Here is a 21237-nt window from a genome sequence, read left to right on the forward strand (position 1 = left end):
CAGAATGAATGAACATTTTTATATGCAAAGTTTACACACATGTGTTGAAGATGTACATTTTGTATATGTTTACTACTATACATTTGAAAACTCACATGAAAGACAGTACTGACCATGATGTGAGTTTTTAAGAGATGTAAAATGTGTAATGTATGAAATTTAAAACTCATACGGCTCTTGCACATATTGAAAACCCACATCAAAGTGAAACCTAACTTCAATGTTACTTTTCAAATGTATAGGAGGCATATAGTACAGGAGACATAAAGTCAAACACTTATATGGTACCTATGCAGCAAATTGATTTTGCTATAAGTATAAGTGTGTGTGTGTATAGTTATATATTTAATCAACTATTTTGTATATTAGAGATACTATTATATCAGTGTACAAGTATTGATACACATACTATATTATAAAATATGTACACACACACAATACAGATATAATAAATCTTACATACTGTGAAGAATGCTCAGATGTCGCCCCTTCTCCCATTGGGGATACCCTTCCCAAGAGGCAAGGAAGATAAGGCCGCTACCTGATAAACCCCATGGGGGTGGTACTCAATGGGTGTATCTCATGGGGAAGGAAGCCCCCTTTAAGATTAGTGATGACCTGGGGAGAACAGAGTATCTCCATAGCCCACCTTACCTGAACCAACCTTCCTCACCAACCCCCTACTACACCATCCCTAGAGTTTCTATCTGTTTCCATAAAACCCGTAAGGTAGGAATTACTGGGATGAGGAAGAGTGTGGACTCCTCAAGGGACCTTTATAATCCTTGTGTACTGAGACGAGGAAGGGAAGAGGCCAACAGACTCATTGGGAGTCCTCAAGATCAGTACTGTGATGAGGAAGAAGTGCAGAAAAATGAAGATCACCTTCATAAACCATTGAGAGTGGTCTAGTCTACACAGAATTTCTATTGGTTAAAACATACCTGAAATAGAAGAGGGACATCTGAACGAAGAGAGGAAGGATAGCTCAGGGCCATCCCGTTTGTCTTGAAAGCAAGACAAAGCGGCGCACCACCGGTTTGAATCCTGATACCGCGCTTAGAAACCACTCTCTGGTATTAAGCACATTATAAATGAAAGATAATAAATAATTAAATAAATAAATACATAAATAAATTAATTCATCTGCATCGAGGAACTTGAAGCTTTGTGAGCCACTGTAGGGACTCGGATGCCGAAAATGCAACAAACTGGATACTTGCGTGCCAGCAGAGGCATCCCTGACAGATCTACCATGGTCAAGTAGACGAAGAAAGCCAGAGCTCGGGCAACCAGCTGGATGAAGGAGCTGGAACATGTCCTCCATACGGAGCCTGCCGCCTGAAAGCAGGAAGATGCTGCAGAACTGCTGCAGAGCCGAGGGAGAGAAGAAGGTTCTGCAATGGGGGCGAGAGACCCAGAAACCAATGGGGAGCATCCAGAGAAGGCTTGGGAAAACTGTGAGGCTTGCTGGGAACCCTGAGGGTCCTTACCACACTGGGACCCACACCTAGTCAGAAGTGATATCCTCCTCATAGTGCCCAGATTAAAACGTACAAAAACAGGTGTAATTTCCAGGTCAAAGCCGCTCAGAACTGGAACCCACTCCCACCCTCCTTAAGGGAAGACTTACCCTACCTACGCTTCAGATCTAACCTCATCCAATGGATCAAGGAAAACAACATCTAACCTAACTAGTCCCAACATACTCCTTCTGTTGCTATCTGTTTTTTGTACATAATGTTACCTACACCATCTGTTGTTATCTGTTCTTTATACATAATGTGCCTGATGTTTTTGCCTAATATGTATAAAATTGCATGTATATGTCACCACACAGCTTCATACTCTGACGTATTGTAATGGAATGTATTTTGACATATACCTTACAGCATTGTAACCTAAGCTGAACAACCCTCCTTATGCCTTCAGCGCCCTAATACCTTCGGGTCTGGTGCACATTATAAATAAATAAAACAAACAAACAAACAAACAAACAAATATAGTCTTAATTTTGGCAGTCCCTGCAGGTCTGAGAAACCTGGCTGTCTAGACTACGGGATACAGAAGGAAGTCTATGCAAAGTGTTCGGGACCCAAGGGAAAGAAAGCCATACATAGGAGTGTGGGACTGAAGAGAAAGAAAGACAGACAAAGGTTTCTGGGACCCCAAGCGAAAGAAATCCATACAAAGGGGTCTGGGACCCAAGAGAAAGAAATCCATACAAAGGGGCCTGGTACACAAGAGAAAGAACTACCTATAAAAAGGGCTTGGGACCTAACAGAGAGAGGCAGTCTCTAGCAGATTGGGAAACCAGGACTGCCTATAGACTGCAAGAGGGAATAAGGAACCAACGGCAAGAGGGTCTGTGGCCTAAAAAAGGGAATGCCTGGCAGGATAGTGAAACGGGTATAAATCATAAGAAACAAGAAGGGCCAAGAAGGTTCTGGGACCCACAAACAATATGAAACTGCCTCTGAGATCATCCCTACAGTCACAGAACCTGGCAGCATAGTGAACCAGGTAGGCTGTGATCTTGTTGTATGCTGTAGAGAGTGAGTTGTAGGAAGACCAGCAGAAGAGAGAAATACCCTTTGGTGTTGTTGAACATTGTATAAAGGTCCAAGAGAAGGGGGACATTCTCTTGGCACTGTGAAGAGATATCCTCTGGTGTTATTCAGGTGTTTCTCTCCAATTGATCCGGACTCTACCACATAATGGGGATGTTATTCTAAGAATATTGGAATTCTTAGAGTAACATCCCCGTTATGTGGGAGACTCTGGACCCATTGGAAAGAACCCCCTAAACAATCCACATGTCAGATTGTTTAGGTTACAGTTCTAGGCCACTTGGATTTATAAGGGATTTACAAACATTGGTCATGAAATGAACGTAAAAACGAATAAGTATTGACATTGTGCAACATAACGGGATATGGGATGACAATACCTTGAAAAAGGGGTCAGAACTTTGTAATATGCCACAGACCATGGGCAATGTTGGCAAGTACTTGCCACTTATAACCAGATGTCAATGCCTAACACATGTTTATAACACTTGGCAAACGTTGTGAGACACTGGGCATTGTACTATATTACCTGTCAGAGGATGGGAACACCCAGGCATATAATTGCATGAAGTTACATATGATAGCAATATGTGGCACACAAGGAAACTCCAAGAGTAGTTATTGGTGAAATCTAGCCATTAGCGTAGGCACCAAGGCATACCAGGGTAAAACCTACTGTACACTAGGCATAGCGTTCATATGGTATGAGTAATGGGACATACAATGACAATACTTGGCATACAATACCAATAAATGGAACATGATGAGAGTGCAGAGTGTATGACTGCAACTGATACTACCTTAGTCTATGACGGCAACAGCTGGTAAATGATGTGGACTAGCAAGTCACATGATTCCAATACAATACTATCAGCTTTGTAAATTACTTTTTACTGTACAATATTTTAGGGTACGCTCCAATACGTGGTTTACTCCAAAAGATATGTATTCCTTTATTCTTTTATGCCTTTTTACTAATAGCCGCATGCTCAAGATGTTATTTCATAAGTGTTTCAAAACTAGAGAGTTTTGCAATCTAGGCCAATTCCAGTATTCCTACTTCCGTATGCTGGGTATGCACTTTTACAAGTGCACACATAACCTTACAAGAGGGGCTGAGGGTTTTTTTCATTTCTGGACATAACACAACACAATCCACAAAGGCATTATATGTTCAGTTGGGAACTGTAGGTATGGCCTGATCAGATTTTAATTGATCAATTGACAAAGACATGTTTGTTATTTGAAAGGTGAATGCACAACAATCCCAATTATGGACCTTCTCCCCACTTCACAAGGTTTCTATCATTGCTATTTTCCATGCTCCTTGTGTCAAGTGTGCTTTTGCGACCGACCTGTGCAGAACGCCATGTCTGTGCAGGTGCATGGGACGTGAATAGTTGCAGGATACCAGAATGTGAAACCTTCAGGAGCCGAGCAGTTAGAAGGGAAGGATACTAGAAATGATGCTGTTTTTGCATTTATCCTGCTGCTAAAAAGGGAACTCTTTCTATCTCTGCCTGCATCCTGATCCTAATCATATCAGCAAATTGGCTTTATGACCAAAGTCTACAGCATTGACCGGAATTCTGAGCATTAACACAGGTGCATCCCAGCACTCAGACATTATCAACATACAGTCCACTGTGTATCGAGCTACTTGTTTTCAATAATGGTACATAGAAACATAAAAAAGCCCATCATTATTATTGATTCATTTAAAAACATTTGCCCTGGTGCTAATGGCACTTGCACCAGGGAAACGTTTCTGTATTATCATTGAATAAAGCAGAGGAAATCAGACACATGCAAGGCTGACTCTTGAATACAGCTTTGATGCTGGGGAAGGGCAGCAAGAACACAAAGAAATTAAACACAGACCCCAACTCACAGTATAGCGCTGCCGTTAAAAGATGCCAGCCTAAATGCTGGATACATAAACTAGATCTTTTAAGGTCCCTATTCATATGTAAAGCCCTGTATAGTACATCACATAAGGGGAAGAACAACATCACATGTAATTCATCTGAGACATTGTGATGCAATCATTCTGACTCTATATATACCTTACCAAAATGAGGTGATGCAAAATAACATCTCTACTTTGAGTTTGGTCTGGTGGCACAGTGACAGCTAAGACCTACAACAAGAGGAGCAGTGCAGAATTCGAGCATGAGAGTATGGACCACCAAAAATGATAAGACTGCATAGTGACCCGGAACTGTGTGTAGTTAGTGAGATGCTGTGATTTACTTGTAAAAGTGTACATATCATGAGCATATCAGATGATACACTCAGTCTGCTAAAAAGATAACTGATGTCTTTTCTTTCTATGTTTGATCAATAGGGAACTGGGGGATTATGAATGTTTTAACCATCCTATTGCCAATACCCGGCAAGTTATGCCAGATAATTTCATTTTAATGTCATTCTTGCTTTAGAGTGCTGATAAATGTTGCTCTAAAGACTCAAGACAGTCAACCATTTGAATGCAATGTCAATTGAGTGTCTTTGGTTGTCCTTTCAACACTCTTCATTATTTCTTCTCAGGAGTATACCATTGATGTCTTCTTTCGGCAGAGCTGGTGGGATGAGCGACTTAAATTTGATGGGCCTATGAAGATACTTCCTCTTAACAACCTGCTGGCCAGTAAAATATGGACCCCGGACACATTCTTTCACAACGGCAAGAAATCTGTTGCTCATAACATGACCACGCCCAACAAGCTGCTGCGCCTCGTTGACAATGGCACCCTCCTGTACACAATGAGGTAGGCCCATTTAAGGCTACAGTGCCTTTGTTGAAACCTACCTTTGCTCCACGAAGGGAAAAAGCAAAACACATTCAATACCTGGGAGCTTTGAATGAAAATAATGTTTACTGTTGCAGCTTGCAGTGGCTACCTACACATGCATATACATCGCAAACAAAGAATGCGCTGCCGACGTTAGTTGACATTGACAGGGTATGGCATTGGAGGGCAGCAGTTTAAGAATTGCAAGGTGTTCCTCTAGTAAGATAAAAGGGGATGGGCACTGCACTCAGCTTTTGCAATTGCATAGAAAATCTATTTATGACCGACCATCCATCATATTCCTCAGCAAAATTAAATTAAGGTCAGTTCCAAAACATTTTTCTTTACAACCTGTGTAATAACCACAGGGTTTAATATGTTTCTAAAAATAACTCAGTTTAAAGAACTCACATGGAATACAGTGCATTTTGCAGTTGCCATTCCAACTGCCACTCCATCAATACATAGAAAGTCAGTCAGACTAATGATACAATACTGACAACCTATTTAACAACTCCTGACAAGAATTATACATATAAACCCTACGTGTTTTGGGACAATTTCCCATCTTCAAGGGTACATCCGGGACAATGCTTGACGTACATCCTCGTCAAGCACTATCAAGAAATCCCTGCTGCATGACCAACCAAGAAGGCCCAGTGCTAGTTGAACATGTCTGGAGCAGAGCAATGCCCTAGGAAAACCATGACTTCTTGTGATGTGTTTTGCAAAGTTCCAGTGCCTGAGGTCCTGCCGTTAAGTGGTGCAGAGGTCGAATCCTTGTACTGAGGAGTGTTGACCTCTTGGCGTTGCCGTCTAAAATCTGCAAAACGTCATTGGTCTAAGTGTTACTGTAGAATGTTTAAATGTATGTATGTATGATTTATGTTACCGCCCTAATAAGCTAGGGATCGAAGCTGATTAGCAAACACAAAATGAGCTGCTCCAAGAATGATGAACCCAGTGCTTTGAATTCCATCCTGTAGTCTTTGTGCCTGATTCTCTCTGGTCCTCACTGCTTTTCTCTCTTATCATCGGTGTGTTCTTCTGTTGGCACACTGAGGCCTATGAGCGTGATGCACTTTAAAAGAATATAATAATAATTTAAGTGGCATCACACATCGGTAGGAGGGGGTGCACTAACAAGTTGGCATAGCCTGAGAGCTGGTTCCGGCCTTCATAGGGTCAGACAGCTAAGGCAAGCTCTTCCTGTTTCAGCCAATACATGATGAGGACCAGCAAATAGGTATTTTGTGTCACTCATCATATATTTTGGCGCCTTTTTTTTAATTTATTTTTTTATTTTACATTTATAAAGCCCTCACACAGCCCGCAGGCATCGAGGCGCTGTTACAGGAATTGTTTGTTTTTTCTTAGTTGCGTAATTGTGTTTATTTATTTATTTTTTGGTCTTAGTTATGTATTTATAACGCGCTTAAACACCCAGAGGTTTCTAAGTGCGGGGATCGAACCTGTTGTTGCTTCGTGTCGTCTTGCTTCCAAGACGCGCACGCTGCCGCTGAGCTATCCTCCCGGGACCTTGTTTGAATCTCCTCTGCATCTTGCTAATAAAAATCTCTCTGGATCAATTGTTAAATAAATAGCTGTCTATTGATACATCACTGGCTGAATATATAAGCAATGCAACTCGTTCTGCATATAAGTCACATATCAGAACACTGATTTGACAGGCCATTGCAATGAGTATAAGACAGGCATGTATGTGTTGTCTTTTGTATCACGCAAAGTGCAGCTCGCAGGTTTGATTCCTGATAGCACAGACACCTTTCATTAAATGAGTGTACATGTACACCTATTATTAAAAGTGAACAGGAACGTTCAAGGTTAATAGATTCATGGTAAATAGCATTAGTAATAGAGTTATTACTACTATTGTAATTGTTTTATTTTCATCATTACATATTTTTATTATAACGTCTTTTAAAATTGTATTTCCTAATCTTTGCAATATGCTGCAAAGCACTAGGCAGACGATGTAAGACCGCACGTCATTGCTATTCAAACGCTAAAGCACAATAAAATAAAACTCTCTTTCGTTCAAAGGATCACATGCCTCAGTTGTCAAAAAGGGCCTCAGTCTGTATGACGGCAGTTAGGAGATATCACCTCTTAATGAAAGGACAGATCCATTTGCCCCAGGGTGGAAAGAAGGGCGGATGCGAATGCTGGAGTCCCTTTGCCTTTGATACCTGGCCTTGTTCTCCTAAAAAAAGCTTTCCGTTCTCACTTCCTGCCAGTCAATGTTGTTGTGCTCGGTTGCATTATTGTTTGTTTATTATGCTAAAACATGACATGTTTTTGCTATTTAGCATTGCTATGCTGTCTATGCCATGGTCTGCACCATTTTAACATGCTATGCTCTATTATCTTTGGGATGCTACCCCGCATTACGATATGCTACACCATGTCGTGTTTAAGCTGAAGGGACATGCCGTGCAATGTTTCTCTGTTAGGATCTATCTATCTTGTTCACAAATCTAAATGCATCGTAAATTGAATATATGCTCTTCATATACACAATGCTTTTCCTTTCAGGGTGGGGCCTCCTTCCTGGAAAACCCACGTGTACGTGCATTTCCCCCCTCACTGCATCTTAACCAAACCCAGACTGAGGCTCGTGTTTCCTTGTTTAATTCTCCCGTCCTAATTTGGATCTTGTAATCACATTTTTATTTCTTCGTTTTAAGAGAGTTTGCTCTTTTTTAATTTCAATTTCGTATGTTTTTGTTCCCCCCATTTTTTTGTTCTAGTACATGATGCCGGTTTTGTTATACTGGCCGGTTAGGTGGATTATGTCAGGTTATTTTATGTCATATCGTTTCACAGTAATGGCTACTGTTAAGCACCTAGAATAAACAGTACCTTGGTAGATATTCCATTCCCCAAACGCCAGGTCCATGACTTTTTTCCCAAATGAGACATGGATCAAAATCCACCCTCATTTAAAAATGTCCATAATTCATCCCACCTTTCCTGCCTATAGAACCTGGCCATTCATGGTTGTTCGGGGCCTATGGGATTAGAATGGTAACCGCATGGGCTTTGCTCTTGTGTACTCTTATGCATAGCTTCAACATGCCCAGTCTCACAATGATACTCTGGAACTGTGGAAGGCTTAAAAGCCGGACCCCCGCTGAGCCAAAGACGTGTTCAGGTCCTTAAACATTTTGCACAAAAAGACAGAAGTAGGTGCTCTTACATTTGTGATTTGGCACAATATAAAACACTTGTAACGTAACAGAAAGAACATTAAACACATATAGCTCTTCCAAATTGATAACTGAACATGTAGCTCATTTTTCAGAGAATTGTGAATATGTTAATCTCTGATTTCTGACATACAACCACACGTGAATGCTGTTATTAAAAGGCTTCCAGATCTCAATTTCTCCCAACTCTGATTCCGTTTTGGAGTGCATACAATGTTGTTTCGTGCTTTTTTTTTCCACTGTGGGTGGCTGGCTGAGAGCCCTTCAGTGCTGATCTTTCGGTGTGTTGTTGGCTTGCAGCCTGAAGATTCCATCTTGTCTCCTTAGTCCTGTGAGGTGCACTAACTGTAGCACAACGTGATGTATAAACAGCAAAATGTGCCATAGCCTTATGGAAACAGTCAAATTATAATTGCATAACATAATATGACCGGAGAGGGCCAGACTATCAATGCATATGAGGACAGACATATGGTCCTGCTCTCACTGTCTAGCCTGTTTTTCACACATTCACCTTGCCTTTTTCACCACCTAATCACCAAAGCCTGAATGAGGAGATCAAGGTATATGTTTTCCACTCTAGATAGCTGCATATTACCAATATTTGACAGCATGTCACACGATGAACTACTATAGTGTAGCATGAATGGCATGAAATAAACTCGTAATAACACGATTATTGATATAAAACACATGTACTCAGTTTTCCTGTACTAGTGTGACCACTCCATTCATTTCCATTAATTACCAACAAAATTCCCTTTTTATAAACTGTCTACTCTTAACTATGCCACTCTTTGGCGCAGGCCTTGCTGGTAGTCACAGAATTAACATTCTGATGTTTGACCTCGGGTAAAATGTATAGAGAGGTACAGGCAAAATTTCCCAACCACACTATCAAGCCGCTCATACATCCGACATTAAACTGTGTGCTAGCTTAAAATTGCCCATATCTTCCTTCAAAATGCAACCCAAATATCATATGTTCCTCCTTCATTTTGCAGAACTATGGTCCACCTAAAAGGCCTGAAATGCACCTACGCTTTCATAAAACAATGTTCCCCCGATGCTTCCCTCCTTGGGTCCCTGTGTGTAGCAACTTGTAATAATTTATAGCATATATCTTAGTGTGAAGATTTTGTTTTATTTTGGAGACTCCTCTGCTTATCTGGCACCCAATATACTATGACAACACCACTGCAAAGGTGTTGGGGGAAAACAGGTAGTTTTTAACCTTACTATTCTGTTTTATTTAAATTAATAAATAATCAATCAAAATTAAAAGTGCCCCCTAACTTCGGAAGCTGGTCATGTCACCCACAATATTCCACACAATTACAGTCAGTTTATCTACAGAAATGAAAGACAGCCTGACTGATATTATCTCACTAATTTGTTATATGTACACAAACATCCATTCATATAAAAGCAGGTCTGAATTGCTATTTGTATTTATTTGTATTTTGTATTTATTTGTATTTATTATGTTTATATAGCGCTTTCATCCAAAGCGCTTTACATTATAACAACAGAATACATAGAACATTATAACAGAAGAAGCAAATTACAATGAATCAAACCAATAAAAACAGTAAGCAGAGCAATTCATCAGTGAGGGGGAAGGGGAGGGCAGTAGAGGGGAGGGGTGAACAGAAGGGATATAAGGGTGAAGTGAGGGAGGATAAGGGGAAGGGGGATGGAGGAGAGGATCATAGGGAGGATTCAAGGGAAGGGGAGAGGATGAGAGGTGGGGGAGGTTTCAAGGCGGGGAATGTAGAAGGAGATATTTCAGGGAAGTGCGAAAGGAGGAAAAGGTAGGTGTGGAGCGAATCGAGAGAGGTAAGGAGTTCCAGTGGAGGGGGCTAGGAAGGCGCTGAAAGGAGCGGAAACGGGAGGAGGCACATGGGGAAGGGGGAAGGAAGTGGTCGGCTGAACGGAGGGAGCGGGAGGGATTACAGAAAGAGAGGAGAGAGGAGAGATAAGGGGGAGCCAGGTCATGGAGAGATTTAAATACTAGACAGAGGAAATTAAATTTAAGTTGGGAGTGAAAGGGAAGCCAGCCAAGAGAGGAGAGCGAAGAGGAAATGGAGTTATGTGGGGCAAGGAGACAGAGGGTACGGATAGCTGGGTGGTATATAGATTTGAGGGGAGCAAGATGAGAGACAGGTAGTCCAAAGAGTAGGGAGGAGCAGTAGAAGAGGCGAGAGAAGATACAGGAGGAGATTAGAAGTTTTGTTGAGTGGAAGGTAAGAGAGGAGCAAACTTTGCGAATATTGAAGAGGTGGTAGCGACAGGCACGAGAGGTAAGAGAAATATGGTGGGCAAAGGAGAGGGAAGAGTCAAAATGAATGCCTAGATTGCGAGCATGGGCAGAGATAGGAAGATTGGAGGGGGGAAAGTGAATGAAAGGTGGAGGAGAGGGAGGAGGAATAGTATTTGAGGGAAAGAACAGGACTTCAGTCTTATCAGTATTGAGAGAAAGAACATGGGATGACATCCAGTTTTTAATGGCAGTAAAACAGGAAGAGAGTTTAAGGTGGAGGTCCGAGGAGAAGGAAGAGAAAGAGAGGAAGAGGTGGGTGTCAGCAGCATAGAAATGGTGAGAGATACCGAATGAAGAGATAACAGGGGCAAGGAGAGAAGTGTAGAGAGAGTATAGGAAAGCACCAAGAACCGAACCTTGGGGTACACCGTATTCCAAGGGGAGAGTAGGCGAGGAACGGCCGCCCCAGAAGACAGCAAATGAGCGGGAGGAGAGGTAAAAGGAGAGTCAGTTAAGAACAGAGCCTTTGAAACCAAAGGAAGAAAGAGTATTGAGAAGTAGGGGGTGATCAACAGTATGAAAAGCAGCAGATAGGTCAAGGAGGATAAGGACAGAGGATTGCTTAGAGTATCGAGCGGAAAGGAGGGAGTTAAGGATATAAGCGAGGGCAGTTTCGGGAGAGTGTTTACATCTGAGGCCAGATTGATAGCGGGGTAGGAGAGAAAGATTAGAGACAAAGGCTGAGAGCTGGGAATAAGCAAGGCGTTCAAGTAGTTTAGAGAGGAATGGGAGAAGAGAGATTGGACGGAAGTTAGAGGTAAGAAGGGGATCAGCAGAAGGTTTCTTCAGGATAGGGATGATGGTGGCATGCTTAAATGCAGAGGGGAACGTGGCTAAGGAAAGGCAGGAGTTGAAGAAGGAAGTTAAGTAAGGAATAAGAAGAGGGTAGATCTTGGGGATAAGAAGGGAGGGGAGAGGATCAGAAGGGGCAGACGTAGGATGGGCTTTGGACAGGAGGAGGGAGACGTCAGAATGGGAGATAGGCGAGAAGTCAGACATGCATGTTGAAGGGGAATAGGGAGGGGGTGGAGGGGGAGTAGGAAGAGCAGTTAATTGTTTGACGAAGAGAAAGAATCTTGGAGGAGAAGTAGTTTGCAAAGTCAGAAGGAGAAAGTGTAGAAGAGGCTGAAGGGTCAGGAGTAGGTGGGGAGAGAAGACGAGAGAGGGTTTGGAAAATACAGCGAGGGTGAAGGGCTTGAGTGTGGACAAGGTTAGAGCAGTATGAACGTTTAGCGGAGGCACGGCTTGAGTCATAAAGAGAATGGTAGGAGAAATATGAGGTTTGGTTGTATGGTGAGGGAAATTTGAGCCAGAGTCGCTCAAGACGTCGAAGGAGACGACGCATGGAGAGAAGTTGAGGAGAGAGCCAAGGTTGAGAGGGTGTTATGGGTAGGCGGAAAGAGGAGAGGGGGTAGAGTAAGTCAAGAGTGGAGGAGATAGAAGAGGAGAGAGTGGATAGTGCTTCACTGGGCAGAATGGAAGAGAATTCAGGGAGAGGGGGAAGAGAGGAAAAACTATGGTTTGAGACAAAAATATTCAATCTCCTCCAACATGAACATTAAAACTAGCACTGCTTGTGAGCATCATATTCCAAAGAAAGCACAAAATATTCTCATAAATGTAAAATATGTATGTCACTTAATTTTCTCAGACACTATCAACAAGTATTGGCGTCAGAGAAAACATTGATTCACAAATAACTTTTCTAGTTCTAAGGCTGAGTCCAGTCTAACTATTGGGCATGATTAGTTTCTAGTTTGGACATAAATACAAAAGTACAAGGTAGGGTAAATTTGGCAGCTTTGTTTACAGGCTTGGGTTTCGAATAGAAACTAGTATCTTGGAAAGCACTCTAGATTAATGTACAGACTCACACAAGCATTTCTTGGAAGGAACTCTACCATTATTGGTGCTTATATGTTCAGACTCATAAGAACATCTGAATTAATGAACATCTTTTGTGTTCCAAAATCTGGTACTATAAAAATGTTATTTGAATATGTAATTGTGCTAATGATTCATGCATATTAATATATAGTTAGAAGGGCTTGGGTATTGTGTGTGCCCACTCGCTCATGCACACTGCATGCATGATCAAAATCGGCTTTTATTAAATGATTGTGTTATGTTACATGAATAATACTGGAGGTTTTTTTTATACTTTGTATCCTGTTTGCACTTGCACTTTAATAGCTAAGCATGACTTATTTGTATACTTCGTTAGATGTTATCATGCCTAAAAGGAAGGCAAGTAATTCAACTTCCCCAGATGGAAAGAGTGGAAAAAAAGCAACAATTATGGCTCCAACAGAAGATGATTGATTGATTTATGAAATAAAGGTTTATTTTTAGTTAACCTGGATAATGATGAAATTGATAAAAATATCTCAACAAGAACAAATATAAAAGGCTGTAAGCAAAAATCCACTATTAGGTTCTCACCTTCCCGCAGTCACCTCAACACATCAGGTAAGGTTTAAGCCCCTATGCATCTAGACTACCTTATCATTTAAAGCTATAAAACACACAGATCCTTTTATCCCATCCACAGCTTCCGGGCTTTGTGTGATCCCTTGTCTGCCACTACAAGAGGGTGGGAAATGTTTTACTGTAGTAGCAGACTGCTGTGGATCAAATAGAGATGATTTGTTGACCTTTTTTTGTCCCAACCAGGTCAACCATCTGATAACCACGATGCCCTTATGCCACCTGAGTCCAGGGCAGCTTGGGATTTGGACAAAGATCAGCCACTCAATGGAAAGGTTGTCATTTACGTTCCAGCTATTCCTTGCATTAACACATTTTAGCATATTGCCGAATTTTTGAGCCAAGATGGTGAGGAGTCTAGTCTGCAGTCTCCTCACATGAATAAAACACGTTTAGTGCCAGCACAATCTTTACCTCTGATTGATCTAATTGATAGAGTTAAATTCTTAGATTCTGGCTGTAATAGTGCAGATTTAAGGGTCTGCTCTAGCTTTGTCATCTTGAAGTACAATATTCATGACATCAAAGAGGGCTTCCCACTGTTACATGTTGTGATTTGTGATCTAAAGAGGGAATTGTGCATTCTGCAGGAGGGAATTAAGTTGAGTGGACTGGTTAATGTTGCAGATTCTAAAGATCAAACACAATAAAATGTTAGGTTTCTCTAGATCATATGGTAGCACTGCTATTGAAGCAACTTTGGGGATTAGAAGAAGAAGCCAAGTTGTTTCAGCTACATTGTAGTCTGTTGAACTCTGGGGCTCCCGTGGCTCTGCTAAAGTAAATGCTAGTGAAAAAATATGTTTTTAAATTGCTAGCCTTAACCACAGGTACCTTGAGTATCACGGTCAACCTGGAGCTGGCACAGTCTACCATTGACTGCCATGCGTAACTAAACCCATTCTTACTTTGGATTAGTTTATGGTCATGCCCAGAACAGGAGGTTTATAAGAGGCTAAAGTAGGAGGATATTAATATATAGTAGTAGTCAACAATCATACAAAACTATGGTTCAGTACCATTAAAAGTAGGCATACGCTCCTTCTGGCTTATTCGGGAAATCTTGGCTCTGGATGACCTTCGGACATTCAAGACTGGGCACTGTTGGACTATTTAGGCAGTAATGAATAAAAGAGCCTTTTTCATACATATTTGCATAACAAACCTGTCTTTGGTTTAAAGCAATAACTCACTTAGATAACTAAGCCAATGGCGAGATGTCTGTATGTTAAAATGCACTTGGGAAATCACAATTTAAATAATTTTACAAAGAACTGGTCAGCTGAGGCAATTGCTAATTGTCCCATGTGTGGCAGTGCAAAAGAGGACGAAATTCATTTAATGTTAGTTTGTCCAAACCTGCAAAACCTAAGATGAACATGGCTTTTACCCCTTCTTAAACCAGATATGATTGATGCTGTGCTTAATGCACTTGATGTTTGTAAAAACCCAAAATGTGTCTCCTGGGTAATAGGTGTGTCAAGCTATCTTGTGAACGCCTGGAGATGGCGACAGAATGCTGTAAACAGTGTTGCTTTGGTCATTTGGATCATTTCACTGCCATTTTATAAATATTCTCTTAGGGCCTGATTTTCAAACTTGTTTTTAATGCGACTTTCCCGTGTTAAAAGATTTTTGTAAATCAGGACCTTATTGTTTTATTTTGTGAATTTGTAGGACTTTATGTTATATTTGTGGTGTCTGACTTCTTGTTAAACAAAAAAGACAATAATATTGGGGCACTTTCCGCTATAAATACCTATGTTAAGGTTTAGGAATATTGTTAACGTTAAAACTTTGCTATTTTATGCGTATAACATACGTCCATTTTGCATGAAGATTGTACTCCTATGTTTTTTTTTTATATTTTATGGTTCAATGTAACCGGAATAAAGCATTATTACTGCTAAAACCAATGTTATGTATATAGGGCATTGATGCAGAGCATTTCCCTCAAATCAAATCTATTTTCGATTTTTAAATCAAGCAAAAGGCTCCACACTTTTATCTGATAATGTGATTTCGTTATTTGGTGTTTTTAAAATAAATTGATCCCATTTACCTGAGTAAGTCAGTTCATTTAGTTCATTATTAACAGAACATATGCTGAACAATTGTTCTGAGACCCCAGGCCATGAAGCAGAGACAACAGGTTATGGTTAATTGTGGTGCCTAGGTCAAAGGGGGCAGGGCTGTATGGGGATACAGGCTTTTGAAGCATTATTTTACTAAAGGAGAGGCCCATGATTGTTTGACCTGCTGTCTCTCATTAACAGTGAAGAGCCAAGAAAATGGGCTTTTCGTAATGTAAGGCCTGTAATTTCTGACACCATTTTTTAAATATTGGAAGATATGCCCCGAATACCCACAACAGTGCCTGTTCACCTCTGCTAATGGATTAGTTACTGATTAGTGCTGTCCATGCTTTACCACAAGGATGACCTCTGGAGCCTTTGAATTCAGAAAGGAGAACTGATAAGCTCATGCCAGATTTACAAAATTCCAACTGCAATGTCCACTGTAAATACTTGAGAAGACCTTAATGTATGCCTTATCAACAAACTCAATGTGCATAATTCATAATGTACATGGAATTTTTCTCACAGAATGTTACAATACACTTCATGGTTCATTTGTGTAAAGTGGCTCTACAAATACACATTGCATCAGAAATTTGCTGGGAAAATCCTTTTGTGACATTAACATCACAGGGATTAAAAGAAATGCATGTTGGACCTTGTTTAGTGAAATACTTTTAATTTATATATTTTTTAAACTTGTCAACTTTGTTCCCACGTTCACTTCTTCTTATGTGTCTCTTGCTCATATTCTTTTCTCCAGCAGACTAAGGTCTGTATACCCGTAGTGGGGGCACCTGTGTACCACAAAATGGACAAGCCTAGACACTCTGAATATACTACATTGATGATTTGGCACAGCATAGCTTCATGATAATATTATGATCAGTAAAACCTATTAATACATGTCAATTTGAAAATTCAATGGAACTATATTTGCGGTATATTACATTATTGTTATTAGTTTGTTAATAATAATAATAATAATAATAATAATAATAATAATAATAATAATAGTAATTATTATTATTATTATTATTATTATTATTATTATTATTATTATTATTATTATTATTATTATTATTATTATTATCATAATTTTTTTGTCATCATTATTATGAACCCCAAGTCATCTTAAATCATCACCTCAACTCACGTATGCATTTTCTGTGTTTCTTTCATTTCTCTCATCACAAATTGATGGTGAAAGGCTACAGTCATCCTGGAGGATTTAAATCTACACGTGTAGGCAAGGGGCTAGTGGTAAGTTGGGAGCTGTGGTTTAGGGACTACCCTTCTCGGGACCGTTTGAGTTGTCAGAAGATGTGTACAGATCAAATGGCATATGGATATGTACTTTATAAATTAGGGAGAGGTTACCGGAGGTTTGTTTTTATGTGAAAGGCTGCTTTCCATGGGCATGATTTACAAAAGCGTTTTCATATGGGACAACCCATTCAAAAATGCCATGTGAATCAGGAGTCTCTTACCTAGCTACAATGTACTTCACTATCAAAGTTTCCAATCTACTCCCATCCAACCAGTTTGACAGCAAATAATCTGTTTTGTTTTGTGACTCCTTCACAGTCCCTCAAGGATAATAGATACACATGAAGAGCTCACAACTGCAGTGCCTTATCTAATGTATCAAACCCACTAGAACTAAAGGAGGTCTTCATGAGAACTTAACCATAGTGGACGGTCCAGCTGTTTCAAGAATTTTAATGGAATCTCGCCTTCAAGTTTAGGGTTTTTGTGTTGTTTTTTGCAGTGGAATGTTGTTCCAGCTTCTATATGGGTGAATCCATAGAAAGCAGCATTAAATGAGAACAATGCAGAAGACTCATATTCACCGACCGCAAAAGACATTATCAAGGGTGGCATTGCCTCCTAACAGTAATCAGACATGCTCAGGGCCTCGCTAAAATGGTTCCCTGTTCACTGTTCAGTCATATTCCCTAGTCCAGTAGTACACAGATTACTTTTCCAGGAGTACAATGTTCTTTACGTTACTGGAACCTGTAAAATAATGCAGGATGAAGACCAGGTGCAATGGCCGCCAGAATGGGGTGGAGAGAACCCAGCAGGCAGACCAATCAGTTTTGTGAGGAGCATGATAGAGTTCCAAAACCTTCTTCTCTCACTACGGGAAATAGCTGCAATTTAATGGAGTGTGTGCAGGTGGTTTGGTACAGTGTGTGGCTGATGCAACAATTTCCGAGAGCGGTGTGAAATGTGCAGTGACCAGTGTACTCAATATGCTTCTTTAGAGAATAGTTTAAAGCTTACTTTGATAATGGATTTTGGAAAAATAAAAAAATACAGTGGTTGATTCATTTTTGAGATCATCCCATTATTGCACCATGAGTTTGACCCAGACTCATAGGCAAACTGTCCAACAATCATTTCATCCACCGCTCATTGTGTGCATATATTATTTCAAATGTTTTGATCCAGTCTATGGTCCCTCATTCATAAGTATAAATCAGTACAGTGCAAATTCTTCAAATTAACTGAGTAAACCTGTACCCTAACCGTGCACTAACTGCACAATGGTGGAGTTGTATGTGCACTAGTGTGTGAAGGCTGACATAGAAGCTCTTATAGATATTTCTATGCATATTTCCTTTTAAAAAAGAACGCTATAGGAAGTAGCCAATAGTTAGTAATGGGCATTTAATCTACATTTATCTGTTAGACTTCAATTTAAATTCAACAAGTATTGATAACAGCAGCAGTTTTGTCTTTTGTGTATGCGTGGGGTAGGGCAGGGGGCACCATAATCACTGGTGACTGATCGTGGGAGCCGCAAGTTGATGACCCAGTGTATACACACTTACCAGGCACTGGTACTATTTGGCCATAAGATAGCAACAGCTAGACAATGATTTGTGTACTTGAGCATATTTTGCTGGTGCCTGACAAATTCTGAACTAATGCCAGTAAAAGAGACACAACTATTTCCTTTACCAGTACTTGTTTTTAACAGAATGTAAAACAAGTAACATTTGAAAGAGTTCTCATAATGATAAAAAAAATAAGTGGCTGAATGCATACCTGATTAAGATATTTGTATTACACTAGGAGCTGATTTTTATCTGAAATTAAACCATTACATTTCAGAAGACTGCTCACAAATAACAATGGAAACCCCATAAAAGCTCATACTTTGATATTATTGCATGATATAGATAGCTTAAAGAGATCCCCAGAGGGTGTTTATGGGATTGAAGGTGCGAGGTAATAAATGGTGGAGATGGCCATATGGTTTATCTTGTTCTTGTGCAGTCGATAGGAAGTGTAGAAATCCCAAACAACTTCTACAGATCAATGCCCCCCCCCCCATCTAGCTCCCTCCTAATTGTACTTGTGTGCCTGAAGCTTTGGTTTAATAGGTGGTGCAAAAGTGGCAGTTAGTGGCCACAACTAAAATAGCTTAACAGTCTTCACCCTTTAGGGATCAAGCAAAGTGATACAGTCTGCTGGTAAAACAGACCATGGAGCTCATTACAATACCGGCGGTAGCTGTGCCAGTATAACAGGCACGGCTGCCGTCGGTATTTTTTTTTTTTCCGTAACCCGCAAATGCGCAATTACTGGGTCATTACGGCCTGCCAGTCCTGGTAATTACCCGTTTGCAGGCACCGGAATAAAATGCTCCCCATTCCCATTTGAACCCAGTAGGGCTCAATGGGAATGGGGAGGTCGGATGCACCTGCTCCATTCAGAATGGTGCCGGTGCATCCGACATGCTCTGCTCACGGTTGCCGGTGCACCCGCCAGATCTGAAGGCACCCGCGGGTAGAACTCGTAGTTTGCCGGTCCGGTAACAACGATACCAGCAAGCTTACCGGTACCGTTGTTATAATGAGCCCCCATGTGTATAGAAAGGCCTACATTTTAAATCCTCTTATTTCCATTCATTTACCCAAAACAGAGGTTAGCCCAGCTTAGTTACATAATCTGTGATGGTTATTTTACATGACCTAATACTGTGTGGCATTATATATTATGTCATGTTATGTTCCTGGAGATTATTGAGTGAAGGAATCACTTAAATAAGAAATGCATATCTGTGCCGATCAATCAAAAAGTATTATGATGTCATTTGAAGGATGGCACATAAAGGCAGCACCTGTTATGTATGTGTATCAGTAAAGTGAACATGTAGTCCAAATGTGTGAGGGCCCTATTGTTTGCCTGGATATACTAAGTGTGTGTCTGCATACTGAATACTATACAATGTGCTTGTGTTCTTTACGGGACATATTGCACATTTCTGAATATTTGGTATAATCCAATTTTTTGTAATTCTTTCACAAAGGCAAAGATTTGCGATGCCAGGGTAGCATCAGTGTTAATTCTTCAAGCATGCCAAGGGCTGCGTTGCTGTGTGTGCGTGTGTGTGAGAGTGATCATGGCAAACGTGTCTTTCTCTGCTTCATCTGCAATTGAATTTACCCTTGGGCAGCAGAGCCAAACTCAGCTCTTATCTTGTCAGAATGCATATTTTCCAGAGATCAGGTTTAATGAAAGTAGTCGTGACGTTTTCGACTTAAGCAGTGGCATGGATCATTCGCTCATAAATTGCAGAATGCTGCATGCTGTGTTATTCATTCAAGCATGTTATGGACTTTGTAGTCACAACCCACATGCACGAGGTAGAGCAGAACAGCATTAACACTGGGTCAAACTTTGCCATGGAGCAACCATGCTTAGAAACAACACGGTTTTTCACCAGGATAATGAATGCTCTAGTGTTATGAGTGTGCATAATGTTGGATGCAGCGGCACACAGTTTCTGCAATACAGCCCATGGTAGAGCTAAAAACACCAGATTTAAGATTATATTTAGAGGTTGAACTTTCTGTCAACCAAATAAAGTGGCTGATTCTCATTGGGTGTTGAGTATTGACGAAAAGAGGTGGCTGACCTTTGATAGCTGAATTTGAGTGTGGCTTCCTTGTGATTTCTAAGAAAATGCATAACATATCACAAGAGGTTGTGATGCATCTCTGGAATATGCAGACTTTCCTCAAAGTATCATGACACTGGAAGTTAAAGAGCCATGTTTAGCTCAGAATGTGCACTCATTTCCAAGAGTCATTGGGCAAAGCGATTTCCAAAAAAAGAACACAGAATAGGCCAACCATGACATTTGCTGTATGACAATTTAGATTATGCAAGCAGTGCAGAAAAGGTTTCTGTTATAAGAGTCGCCATTATTGGGGGGTGAATCAATGTATTGTTCTACATTACATAGAGCTCTCTTGCTTTGATTGGTCACTTGGGCCAGTGGCATGTCCAGGGAGTGGCCTATGGTGGCATGTGCTGCCCCTGAAATCTGATTGGCCACCCCATGTGTCAGCCCATTATCCTAAACTACGATCGTTACGTGTGTGTGCGCTCGTTCTTCATTCCACCCCAGCATAAGTGAACGCCCCACCTGTAACACCGCAGTCAAAAGAGTCTGGACACGCCACTTACTTGGGATGATTCCTTGGATCTGTTAATGCCACTGCACTAAAGGTATTCACATGCAGCCACTGACCTTGAATCATGCATAGTGCCAGTGTGCCCTCAGGAGCCTGCCAAACCCCTGCACCAAAAGCTGCCTCCACTTCTGTCATGTGCATAATACTGCCCCTGGCTGCACAGAGTGGCAGCTGGAACATTTAGATGGCAGGGGCAAGGCACCACTCCCTCCTCCCTGCTTTGCGTATAGGTTGTAAAATATAGGATTTGAATGAAAAT

General features: G+C 40.8%; 1 protein-coding gene across 5 annotated transcripts in view; it reads left to right on the forward strand.

The window, feature by feature from the left end:
- The window catches only part of GABRA3 (gamma-aminobutyric acid type A receptor subunit alpha3), a 2265987-nt gene that overhangs the window by 1208594 nt on the left and 1036156 nt on the right, over positions 1-21237 (forward strand). For all 5 annotated transcript variants that reach the window (XM_069613066.1, XM_069613068.1, XM_069613067.1 and 2 more), the window contains one exon: positions 5121-5341. In XM_069613066.1, the coding sequence (XP_069469167.1) occupies positions 5121-5341 (221 nt within the window). The remainder of the gene's footprint in view (positions 1-5120; positions 5342-21237) is intronic.

The sequence above is a fragment of the Ambystoma mexicanum genome, chromosome 5p, assembly GCF_040938575.1.
Source record: "Ambystoma mexicanum isolate Mex_15411 chromosome 5p, UKY_AmexF1_1, whole genome shotgun sequence".
Lineage (NCBI taxonomy): Eukaryota > Metazoa > Chordata > Amphibia > Caudata > Ambystomatidae > Ambystoma > Ambystoma mexicanum.